Source organism: Amphibalanus amphitrite, unplaced genomic scaffold (assembly GCF_019059575.1).
Source record: "Amphibalanus amphitrite isolate SeventyFive unplaced genomic scaffold, NRLGWU_Aamphi_draft 000555F_arrow, whole genome shotgun sequence".
Lineage (NCBI taxonomy): Eukaryota > Metazoa > Arthropoda > Thecostraca > Balanomorpha > Balanidae > Amphibalanus > Amphibalanus amphitrite.
In genome coordinates this window covers 71,015-83,706 of record NW_024882049.1, presented here as the reverse complement: position 1 = coordinate 83,706, position 12,692 = coordinate 71,015, and the positions used below count along the sequence as shown (strand labels likewise).

General features: G+C 51.3%; 1 protein-coding gene across 1 annotated transcript in view; it reads left to right on the top strand.

Annotated features, from left to right (window-relative positions):
- Nucleotides 1–12,692, top strand: part of LOC122393819 (protein trapped in endoderm-1-like) — a 61,979-nt gene that overhangs the window by 16,745 nt on the left and 32,542 nt on the right. Inside the window, exon 2 of the mRNA XM_043390219.1 lies at nt 7,961–8,227. Coding sequence (XP_043246154.1) covers nt 8,080–8,227 — 148 coding nt within the window. The 5' untranslated portion in view covers nt 7,961–8,079. The remainder of the gene's footprint in view (nt 1–7,960; nt 8,228–12,692) is intronic.

Here is a 12,692-nt window from a genome sequence, read left to right as displayed (position 1 = left end):
TTCACATCCGCTCTCCTTTTACTCCCAATCATATCAGCCCTTCCTGTTCCGTCTGTTCCGCCTTCAGGACAGTATGGTCCTGTCGTGGGGTCAACGTCCTTCCTGAGCCATCCGTCTTCTCCGTGTGCCCGTTTCGGTCGTGCAGTAACTCTCGTCCAGACTGAACAGCGGACCAGCGAGCGCATGACATGTCTTCGGCGACACCCGCTGATGAGTGTTTATGTGTGGATGACATCGGACAGACACCGGGGTCCGAGGACCAGTCGATAGACCTCGCTGCTGCGCCGAGTCTGGGGTAGAGAGGACATCGACCTGAAGACTCATCGCACCTCGACTGGTGCTACGGGCCGTTATTTATCACAAGTCCAATGTGATATGGTTGAGATTATTGAACTAAGATGACCAAAGTTTTGGTCGTATGTGGCTTGCAAGGGTTAATAACTACAAAAGGTTCATCCATCAAAGAAAATGCACAGAACTTGTCATTATCATCTCCGTGCTTTGGCCGTCGCAATTTGGCCTGAATACGGTCAAACGTTGTAGATTGTATGAAGCTTCCATCCCTCACGCGTCTTCCAGTTCTTTCAAAAATCCCAACCCTTCGAGCTCCATGCTATGAACTCCTATCCCAACTAATTTCGTAACGTCTACCAGATTTTAATGCACAATAGTTGTATGCCTTTTGATGGTCCGCTGGTAAACAGGCTGCAAGGCGTTTATCTGCCGGGTGGTCTGCCTCAGAGATACCTACTATTTAGACTTCTCCAGATCATCAGTGAGCATATCTCCCCTCCCCATTCTCCTGTGCGTCTTAGAAGGAAGCGTGGTGACATCATCTTCTGCCATCCAACACTCAACAGTCCTATCGCACAGTATATTCGGTTGCCCACTGGAGGAGTGCGGTGGGTTAGATGCGAACAGTCAGCATGACAGACAGGACAGGCGAGATGACAGGCAGGACAGGCGGAATGACAGACGAATATCAGATGAGATGTGACAGGAAACGATGGATCTGATGTACTGCGGACTTTGGAGCTTTGATGTGCAACTGATGTACCTATTATGCTGCGTAAATGCCAATAACCACCCATGCTAGATTTTCACAAAAGAATGTTGCTGACGTTGATATTTGTGTCGTTTCTTCTGCATAAGTTTTACAGCGTGAGATCAAGCTAGCCGTCCAAGATATCAAGTTATCCCGAAAAGCATGTCTGCCTTTCAAAACATGTCAGGTGATACTCTAGCCGGAATTTCGAGGCATTTGCCTGAGATGATCAGTAGAGATATCCACTGAAATGGATTCTCCTGTCGGAGGTTCCTCTGTTATGCTCCCCGTACAAATGGTTCTAAAGTGCCGAAACGGTCCGATCAAAGGACCCATCGGGGCCATCCGATTACATCAGAGCTGCTGGGAGGTCGGAGGCCCAGACAGTAGGGTGTGTCACTAATCGCAATGCAAGGTGCTCCATCGATTTTATTGTGCTCCACTCATGTGGAAAGGGCGTGGCATTGTTAATTTCCCGCAAATTTTAACCCCCAGGCGGCGCCGAGCGAGAGAAGTTTGCCCTATCTCACAACATAGGCGACCCTAGCGCCCCTGGCGGCTGTTTGCTAAACTAACAGGCCGTTGACTGTATGGGTTTATCCCTGCTTTCTGTAAGCGCGTCTAGGGACAAATAATAGTATGGGCAGATTGCAGAGAGTGCAAGCTAATGACGAATACCTATAATGAATACAATATATTGTCACAGGGGCCCAGGAACATTCTTCAAGTTGGGGTGCAAGCCCAAAATACCTGACATGACGCATATGAAATAGTAGCGTAGTCAGGGGGTCCCAGGAGGCACGTGCCATCTAGTCCCCCCCCCCTATCGCATTCAGAGGACCCCTCGGGTCGGAGGGGCTCTGTGGCACCAGTTTACCGCTCAGGGTCTATGCTGGCCATATTTCGATTCAGAAAGAATAGGGCTCGTAACAGCACCTCGTGAGTCCAAAGAAGCCTCACTAAATTGTCCATGAGGGTTACACGCCGGCTTCTGAAGGCTACTGGCGGCCTCTGAGGGCCCTTTACCGGCCTCTTATGGCCGCTAGCGTGCCTCTGAGAGTCCTTGCCGGCCCAAGAGGGGCCATATCTAGGGCCTTACGCCAACCTGTAATCAGTAATGGCCTCACACCAATGTCTCAGACGGCCCCATTACGACGACTGTGAGACTGAGGGCCCTCACTGGTGCTTCTGAGAGCCCACCCGGCCATAAAGACCCCTGCGGTACCAACTGACCTCTGAGGGTCCACGCTGACTATATTTCAGCTGAGAAAGACCTCACAGGTCTCGTAAGAGCACCTCATGAGCCCCTAAGTAGCCACACTAAGATCTCCGTCAGGGTCTACGCCGGCTTCTGAGGATCCCATAACGGAGACCGTGAGGGCCCTCAGCAGGGCCTCTGAGGGTTCACAACCAGCACCTCTGAGAGACCCACACCAGTGGTTCTAAGGGCCCATAAGGACACCACTGAGGGTCCCCCAAGCCAGTGCCACACCATTTATGCAACCCTACATTGGTGGCTCTGAGGTACCCACACCTGCGCCTGTGAGGGTTCGGCAAAAGCATATCTGACGGCCACCTACCTGCAACTCTGAGGGCCCTACATCAGAGACTGAGGGCCGCACTAGCGTCTCAGAGTACCTTGTCGGTATCTAAGGACCCCACAGGGCTTCTGAAGATGCCGCCGGCCTCTGTGGGCCCCTTGCCGGTCTGAGGTCCCCCTCCCCGGTCGTTGAGGGCCCCCTGCCGACTTTTAAAGGGTTCGCACCAGCAGCTCTAAGGGCCACACACCCACATGTAACGGACCCACACCAGTGTCTCTGAGGGGCCACACGGGCGTATGTGAGGACCCCACACCAGTGCCTCTAAAGGCCCCTAATTGGAGGCTCTGAAGGCCCTGCATCGGTGATACTGAGGGTCCTACCAAAGGCACAACACAAACCATTAGTCTCCTTCTGAGTCCCACACGCCGCCCTCCCACCATAGGCGGCGGAACGGGGAGGGCACCGGGGCACCGTGCCCCCTCTGATTTGGGCATTTTAAAATTAGCCCTATGGGCGTTGCATGGAAAGAATGGGACCAAAAGTCGCCATGCCCCCCCCCCCTCCACTTAATTGAAGGTGTTCCGCCGCTACTGCCTCCCACCGGAGCGAGTAAACCTGTATCAATCAACGACTTTACCACCGTTGTACGTCATAATGTTCTCATCACGCCAAATCAAATACCATCCGGAACCAAAATAGTCCAGTATAAAATCTGACCTACCAAAGTTATGATCAAGTTCAGATAAAATCAAAGTGGGATGATAATAGCAGGTGTTCTTAAATCGATGCCGAGTCAACAGAAACCATTCACTTCACATGCAAGAGAAATACCTCGTGCTGATGTTTATATAAAAACAGACATGTAGGTCCATAAAAGTGAGCAGAGATCCTTCATCGTTGCATCAATGTTGAGGGGGCGGCGCCCACTCGGCTCTCAAGTTGGAGGGGGGGGGCAAGCGCCCCCACTGCCCCCCCCCCTGTTCCCCGGGGTCTATGCAGTGAACGACGCTACAAAAAAAAAAAACATGTGACACCTAATAGCAGGCACTATAAACATGCGCTCGTACGTATCCCGTCAGACCAGGACGGGGATCGGGGGTAGTACTATGCAATATACATTAACACAGAACTATTTCCTGCTTTAAGATGCATAACATCACATTTTCACCAACATTCTGAGTGCCAGACAAGCCAACAGCAAGGCGTCATTTCGGTAAAATGCATTTAATGATGATCGTAAGCTCACAAAGCATAGCGGGCGTGTTAGTTCAAAACATTGCCGCTAGTGGCGCTGAGGTCGCTAATGCTGAGAGATAGGCCAAAGTGTCGGCGGTCGGCGCCGCATGGGTGTTAATATTTGGGGGAAATAAAAAATGTCACACGGTTTCTACGTGTCTGGGGCACGATAAAATCAGTGGAGCACCATGTTTTGCGAAAAAAGTGCCCAAAATGACACACCCTACCAGACAGGATGTGGTCATCGAGATCGCGACGTCTGTGTGGTCTTTCTCACCTCTGCTGACATCACGCCTTCCCCTCCCCGAGGAAGTCCGTAGCCTGGGCCCTCCCCAGAGCGGGGCAGACCCTTCCGTTGTTGTGCTGGGTGATGACAAAAGCTTGTCACGGGTAGGCTCCGCTCATCCTTCCTTTGTGAGTTGGAGAGGGGTGGATGGATCCCTTTGGGAGAGACGAGAGCGTGGACAATTTTCGAATTAGATACCTATCAGCTTCAACGAACCTCTTTGTCGTTATTTGATGAATATATTGCAACATGTGCAACAGACACAGGGAAATAGCAATAACTGTTTCACCCATGCAGATTTGATCTCCATTGTTCCTGGTATCCATGTTGCAAAAGGCTGGATGACATCCTCTTATTGTGGTAATCCTTTTTGCTTATTTGCTTTTCTTTTAGTTCCTCTTATTCATCACCCTTTGTCTTCTATTATTGTACTTTCCCTTCCTCTTAGTTCGCATAAACGAACAATGCTGCTGATTTGATCATTTTTAATGTCATATCAAGCATATATGTTTAAAACATCAAGGCTAACTTTTATAACTACATTATCATCCAATTTTTATAGGCCAAACATTGTGCCTTGTTGCGGTGTCATATCTAATCGGCTCAAATTCCATTGTGCGCCTTCGTGCCATGGCCTTTTTCTGTGAGCTGCGGGTTTAACGGACTGGCACAAGGTCAGTGATAAAACCTGTCATATTATTACAATTATTCAGTGGTCCTTTACCTCCCTCAGCGCTTTGTGAAGGTGCGAAACATATTCGTTAGCAAGAAAATATGTATGCCTGGACAGTCTTGTCAGAGACACAAGAATAGTTATACGATTCAGAATACCACATACTTAGGTATTTTGGATTTTGAGATCCCATATTTATTGCCGAGTAAATGTACACAGATCCTATGGATTAAGAGTTTAGTCAAAAGGGCTACATTTCGAATTATCTCTAAAGAAAATCACCCATGTTTCTAAATCGAGCTAACAGCTGTACTTTTGAGTTTTCTCGGCTGCATCCCGAACGAACCTCTCCGGTTTGCATTAGATCAATGTCGAATTCGACAAAATGAAAAAAGTATTTACAGGCCTATGTAGAACCTAAAATGCATTCTTGGTGTCGTCAACCTGCAGTTTTCATCCTCGTCCCTCATGCTACTGTATTTTGAACAAGCCAGGTGTATCATCAGACGGGTATCGTTTCATGCGTCATGTTACCCCTCCTTTCTGTCTACTTAGCGTGTCCCGGAGCCTTTACACGCCAGGTGGATGACTGACAGACACGAAACTCCGGCACCTGGATAGTTCCCCAGCGCGAGGTGCTTGACCAACACGACACCCCAACATTTTCCGGGAGGAGACACCAGGCCGCTTGCTGTCTGAACAACAGGTGATCCCAACACCTGGAGATGTACGCCTGCGTGTTCAGTGTTGGAGGACCTCGACACAGGCGCGCTGTCGCCTGTCAGTGCACTGATGTCAACCTCAGCGACGCCCCATTCTTGGAACAGCACTCCGCGACAGCCGCCGCCGTGCCGGGTGTCGTCCCGCGCTGGAGCTGTCTCTGCTGCGCCGAAACTGTCGCTGTTGCGCTGCGGGCTGCATTGTGATCAGGTTGCCCATCCAATGTGTAGGAGTGATGAGATGCATGACACACACGCGCGGCGGCTCCGTTGCCGGCCAGCGCGGCGATTGAAACGCAGGCCTCATCGTTCCATCCAGGCTCTCGGAGACCGGGCGTGACCTCGACAGATGCTGTTTTGATGCATCCCAGTCCCTGTCCTATACGGTGTCTGTTTGACCAGGCGCCGCTCGGGTGCGATGTTTGTTGAACGTTGAGGTTTGACGAATTGTGATGGAAGGGGGCGTCGTGGGGCTCATGACGTCGTGTGAACATTCGGTCAAGGGTCATTAAAATAACGGCCTGTGACAGACGGACGCCAGCCATGGGACCAGGAGTGATGGCTGGCGGACGGTTGTCACAAGGCCGCTAACATGGTGCGCAGTTGTTTCTAAATACGAGGCCTCACGAATGACAGATAGATGCCAGGTGCATATGCAAATAATCGAAACTTTATGCATAAGTAACTACACTTGTTTTCTGGCTACTTAGCTAAACAATACCTGGTGTACCTGGTAATAACTACTAGAGATGTTTTAGTTGCTGTCATTGCTACGCATTTGCATTTCAGTCACTGGCATTTATGCATCATTAATTGGTTCGGTTTGATCCTGGATTGGATCCACGAGGCAGCCCCTGTCGCCTTGAAGTTTTGTACAGAGTACAGAGCAAGTCACAGAGTCAAGGGAGGTGTGTTATTCATGGACGGTCTTTGCTGAATATGACCGTAGACCCGTTTACGTCCTCCAAGAAGGTGCCAGGACATCACTCATCTTAAGTTACGGTAGCATGATTCTTCTCTTCATGAGATCGCGCACTTCAATTTGTCTCGTGAATGAGTTGCCGCAATGTCTGACGACTCACGGACACCATTAGCTGTCGACGCTGTAGTAAATATACGACATGCGAGTGCTTATGTTCACTGCAAGTCTCGCTATGACATCAGACCGGGTGCGTTCTCCGCCCTTCCCATTATGGGCGCGGCCCTGCCGGCAGCATCGCCGCGGGGTGGTCCCGTCTGACGTCTTTCCACCGAAGGTCAATAGGCCGGCGCCACCTTCCGACCTCCGCCGGACCGGGAGACGCACCATGCGCCGACGGTGGTACGACCTAACGACGGCATTCTCAGGCATAACAGCGACGTTCTGAGGACAAAACGACGACATTTTGGGTCTGATGGTGCCGGCTAAGGTTCCGCCTGAGTGACTGGAATCGTCGCTTGGATGATCTCTGGCCTGGCTGAAGTAAACAGTCGCGGCAAAGACCAGCACACGTTCCTTCTTGGTACCGACGCACTAAGTTCTGGTGACTGTCATGAGTCCAGCGGCTGAGAGGGGCGGTCTACCGTGGAGACCCATGCACGCGAGGGGTGGCTGCAGCACGCAGTGAGCGTCTGGAGGTGGTGCTGAATCTCTATGATGCTAGGGCATGACCTCATCGTTGACCCCTCGCGGTCGGAACGGGGACGCTGCGTGACATGGCGCAGACGTGACGCCAGATAGCCAGAGGTCTCACCCGTGATGTCATGCACCAGTCACATATCGAAGCCATTTTCACCCCCGGAGCTCGTACGAAGATGTTTGCGATCGCCAGCGCGCCCGTTGGGTGGTCACATTGCCCACTTGTCGCATCAACTCTGAAGCGGCTGTTTGTCGAACCAAACGCTCTGAAGCGGACTATGCCTGGAGCATACACGACACGCACAGAGCTGGTGTCAGACAAACACAGGGCGGTCGACAGGCGCCGCGCTACACAGGCCGGCAGTGATTCAACACATCAGGCCAATTTCCTGTTTGCCGCGGCGGGTGACACACACTTTCAGACAGTCATCTACCCTGGGCGGCTCCGCTAGTGGTCTGATCCGTGGTGACAAGTCATTGACCCAACCTTTCCGGCTTCGATACGATCCGTGCCTGTAAAAACATTGATCTTGCTGGAGTGCGATGAGCCATTTTCCCGTGCTGTCTGGAGTTATTTGCACCTCTTGTATTTGTTTTTGTATCGTGTTCGCTGTTGACTGCTGCTCTGTCGGTCCGTTAGATTGTCTTGTTATCCCACCTGCCTGGTTCTCATGTTACATCGTTCTCATGCCTGTGTGGTCCCTATGGCATCGTATATCCTTCAGTTGGTGTTCCCAATCTCTTCCCTTCATTCTCACCCCATCCACCCTCTATCAAAGCAATTACCGACGTCCTTTCTTGCGCATGACGCCGACAGCGCCTAACGATGCATTGTCTTTCAGGCGAGTCACTCCCGGTTGCCACGGGACAAAGGTGACGCAGCAGCGGCAGTCGCGGCGCGGCGGGGACAAAGGCAGCGCGCGTTCGTCACGCGAACAGTCACCAGCGTGACGTAGAAGTCATGGCGGACGTGGAGGACGTTGGCCCAGAGCTGGTGATGGACGTGGCGAACGCGACGGAGGCGGAGGACCGCATCATCCACTACCCCCGCGGCGCCACCATCTTCGCCGCAGTGGCCTGCATCATCTTCATCGTTGTCGGCATTGCCGGTGAGTTGCGCGCGCTGCTCGTAAATCGTCGCTGAGGGGTCTGTTCATTTGGACGCGTGCCGGGCTGGGCCCCAGGTGTCATGTCACCGCACCGCCCAAGATTGATGAGTTCTCACGCAACCACTGGCGCGCCTACTGGTTATGGACTTTGGTTCGGACGCTATCACTTTCATCATCTGCCGGCGATGGTTCATTCATCAGCGGTGCTGACTCATAATTGTTTCTAGCGTCAGGAGCCTAGCTTTAAAAGGCGGGGTGTCAATCCTTGTTTTGGGTCCATTAATCAATGTGTTGTGATTTTTCTTTCACTCCGGGGGGTCTGGGGGATGGTTTGGGCCGTTTAACTGTCGTCTGAGACTAGTTATCATTGACACTGTCGGAGTTTCCCGTTGGAGCACCACATCGTCCATTCGAAACTGAATCAAACGCCTTCTGTTGTGACCCGATGCCCTCGCCTTTTGTCTGAGGAGGGGTCGTCAAATGCCAGCCTGAACCGGTTCCGGGACCAGCCATAACTACCACTTTACGTAATGTGCCACTTGGCGGGTTATGGGGTGCACTGATGGGACGCATTAAACGGTCCCTGCCCCGGGCGGAGCGGCAGTCCCTGTGTCCTTCCGTTTGGCTCCCCCGCGCCGTATCCCCCTACCGACAAGGCGAGAAGTCACGAAGAGCTGATTTCGGGACGACTTAAGTTTTCGGATGTGTGCAGAAAATGCAGCTGTAGGCAATTATCGGATCAGCGTGAGTGACGTACATCTCAAGCGTTTCATACTTCTTTCATTCATAAATCCTCTCAAGATCGTGAGCTGCTGAGTGCTGAAGTTGCCAAACAGGCTAGCGGTATACTGCTGTCAGTTGATGCATTACCCGAGCACAACTTTATCGATTATCCTGTGAGAGGACGTCCTTCAAGAATGAGATGCGTCAAACCCACATATTGTTGCCAACTCGCTTTGGATGATGTTTTGGTCACATGCCGTGAGGGGTATAAACTGATGAGCATTTCAGCAATGAAGGTTAGTTTTCGGTGGATGTTTGTAGTGGGCTGTCAATAAAGCCTGTCATGGCAGCTTCCCACAAATAACGTCCCACTAGGTTCACTAGGGGGATGTGATGTTGGGGAGAACTCAGAGGAGAAAGAAGAGAACGGATATGTGACTATAATTGCTAAAAGTATCTGCGACCGACTCAGATCAGCTTCCTTACGAATTAGGAGTGATTTGCCCAAAATCGTTGCACTGCTTCAAATTTAACCCTATTCCTGGCGGGCTCCGCCGGGACAAGAAACTGGCGGGGGGGGGGGGCCGATTCGGCCCCCCCCCCCTGAGATCTCGAGAACGAAGCAAGATAGCGACAAGCGGTAAACGGCATCGGATACGCATGGACAAGGTCTACAATTTTTACTAAGGTCATTTTCAGGTCAGGTCAAAGATGACGTCACAGGGGTCGAAAAAGTCAAAATGGCGGCGCTAGATATGGAGAGAGTTTTTCTCGAATAACTTTCGAATTAGTCAAGATAGGAACAAACTAAGGGCATCATCGTGATCCTCTCGTCAATCCGCATCGAATGATATATATGTTGACCTCGAAAGGTCAAGGTCAAAGGTTGACCTCAGGTCACGTGACCTCGAGGTCATCATGTATATCATTCGATGCGTCTTGACGAGCTGAACACAATGAGACCATCCACGCGTCTGTATCTTGTTCCTGTACGGAGTTATTGGCCAAAAACCTTTGGTGACCTTTGATGACGTCACATGACCTCACAGCTGCCCAACAGCAAAACAGACCTCAAGGTAGTGAAGGTTGATCGTATATGAAGTCATGTATGGTATATGGGGCCATTCCGACCCGTTTTAGTGGTAAAAACAGGGAGTTGATTTTTCCCCCATTGACTTATAATGGGGAGGTCGCGAAACTGACCTGACCTTAGGTCACCGATATCAAAATTCCGAGATATAAAAATTGCACATACTGGTACCCTAACTAAAGCCTGAAGAGAAGAAATTGATCGGTCAAAAACTCTAGCTCTGGCGTGATTGCAAACTTTTCTGAGGTAGGGTCACCAAACCGCCTCTGGTGACCTGACCTGAGGTCAGATCAACTCAAAATTTGCAGACATGTTGCGTTGAAGCCTTTTAGGAAAAGTCAGAAAATTTGAGCTTCCTAGCTCAACGCGTTTGGGAGAAATAACCAAAAAACCTCAGGGGGGGGGGCTCCTGAGGCCCCCCCCGCCAGGAATAGGGTTAAGTTGTGTTTTTTTTTGCAATGCATCTTTTTCGATAAGCTTTGATTGATATACCAAGCACAACATCATTTTGGATATACGTTGGAAGATCACGACTTTAGCTTGACATCCCCTCGGTCAACATCACAAGTCCTATGAATCTTATCACAGTCTTGCAGAGCTAGTTAAACATCTTCAGCTTTTCCCGTCCGCTTTCGGGAGCAGACAGTGCAATGGTGAGTGGTGACTTAATTCGTCCTTGCGGTCTTGACTGGCCGGCTCTTTCGCAGCCGGACACGCGGGCCAAGGTTTACCCGAGATCTCTAGGACCCGGGTGGGCTAGGCGGAGATCTTGGAGCGCGTGTTTGATCAACAGACCGGCAGCAGCCGCCACTGCGCTCCGGTGGTCGTCGGGCACAGGATGGGCCCTCAGAGCTGAGCTACAGAACACCGCGGGCGTTCGCACAAACACAGGTGGCGGCCACCTCGCTGCCAGAAGAGAGAACAGGCCCTCAGTCGCCTGGAGGCTCGGAGGGTTTTGGTCAGATTGGCTGAAATGTTGAGCGTGGGCGGGAAGAGGATGCATAAAATGAAATTGAATGGAAGGAAGGATAGAAGGGCGGCTGGATATAGCATATGATAGGATGTTATCAACATTGAAGTTTATTGTTCGGTTTTTGTGAATGTCCACAGCAAGATCACCAGAGAAGATTCGGGCAGAAGAGCGTACAAAGAAGGACACGCGGTTTCGTGGGTTAGATAATGCATCGTCAGGTACATCGAAGTGTTGACGTCATCCACGATGAATGGCGAATGCATACAGCTTGGCCACCGACGCTCGTCTCTTAGAAGAACGACCTCGACCACCTCCAGCCCCCAGCAACAGCGGATGCAAAAACACTGACACACGAGCCGTAATGCTGCGCATTTGTCCCGTGTCGCGTATCACAACAGGGTCTCCTTCCTCCGAGCATTGTCAAGAAGCCGCCGGAACACATCCGCTGCAACATCTGCTGAACATCTGTATCATCTGCCCGCTGAGGATGCGCCCGTGATAAGGTCAACGTCTGTCGTGATGAAGGCCTTGCTGTCCGGCGGACGAGGCGCGAAGTTTGTCGAGTTCACTGGGGACACCGTGGTTTGACCGATCAACGCGAGTGTTTGCTGATAACGAAGTGATACCAACGGGATCCAGAAGCACCCTCCCACCGGACGATAGACCTGATCCGAACCTCTCGTCCTCGCCAGCTCCCGTTTTTTTCAGTTTTTTTTTCCTGTCTCTGCCAGAAGTGACTCACATCCCGAGCTGGGATAAACTCATTCCTGTTCGCCAGCGGCCGTCGCGCCGCTGTCAGGGACAGTTTACACATGCCTTCCACAAACGATCTCGTGGCTGGTGGAAACGGCCCGGTCACCGTTCTCAGAACGGTCGCTAGGAGGCTCTATCACTCTGTGGGAGTATGCTAGAGCTAAATGTCGCTCCAGTGCTATAAATGTGCATCTTGGTATGATAATTTCATTAACTTTATGTTCGGATCGGGGTCTGATATCAATTTTCCAGTAATTGTATACAGATCTGAATGCTGAATTTAACATCACTCGAGACTGTTTACTGTACTTCTTTTTCATATCTATTCATATTTGGTCATATTTGTCCGGAAATTCGCGTGAGCTACAGGAGCAGTCCTTTCAAAATAATTTGGGCGAGCTCAAATTCATGTATCCAGTTGCGTGTTGGCCGTTGTAACGTTGAACTGTCTCTAAACTACCACTTCCATTCCGTCCATCCCTGAGAGCGGAAGGAGGCGACTTTGGGCCAATGTGACCGCCGTCTGTCGGTCCCGGTGCTCAAGGATAATTGGCCGTCCTCAACTCTGACCCATGGCGGCGTCTCCTCGCCCTCCTTTGTCGGACGTCCCGGTCGCTTTTTGTCGAGTAGATCGCTGTCGAGCGCGTGTCCGTTTGAAGAGCGGTTCACATCTCGATCCGTTCCGCTTCGGCTGTCAAATCGCACGTCAAAGTCTGATCTGATGTGCTGATGTGATGCAGAATAGATCTCGCTTGGCGGAACTGTCGCCTGCGATGCATGCATTATTCTCGTCTGCAATAGGTGCCCTTGACCCAGTGCGGGGTGTCTATGTCGCTATACTGGTGTCCGTAATGTCACCTTGTCGGCCCACGCATAGCGGTGTCCTTCCTTCACATACATGAGCTACAGGTGCTGTGTCAGCGACA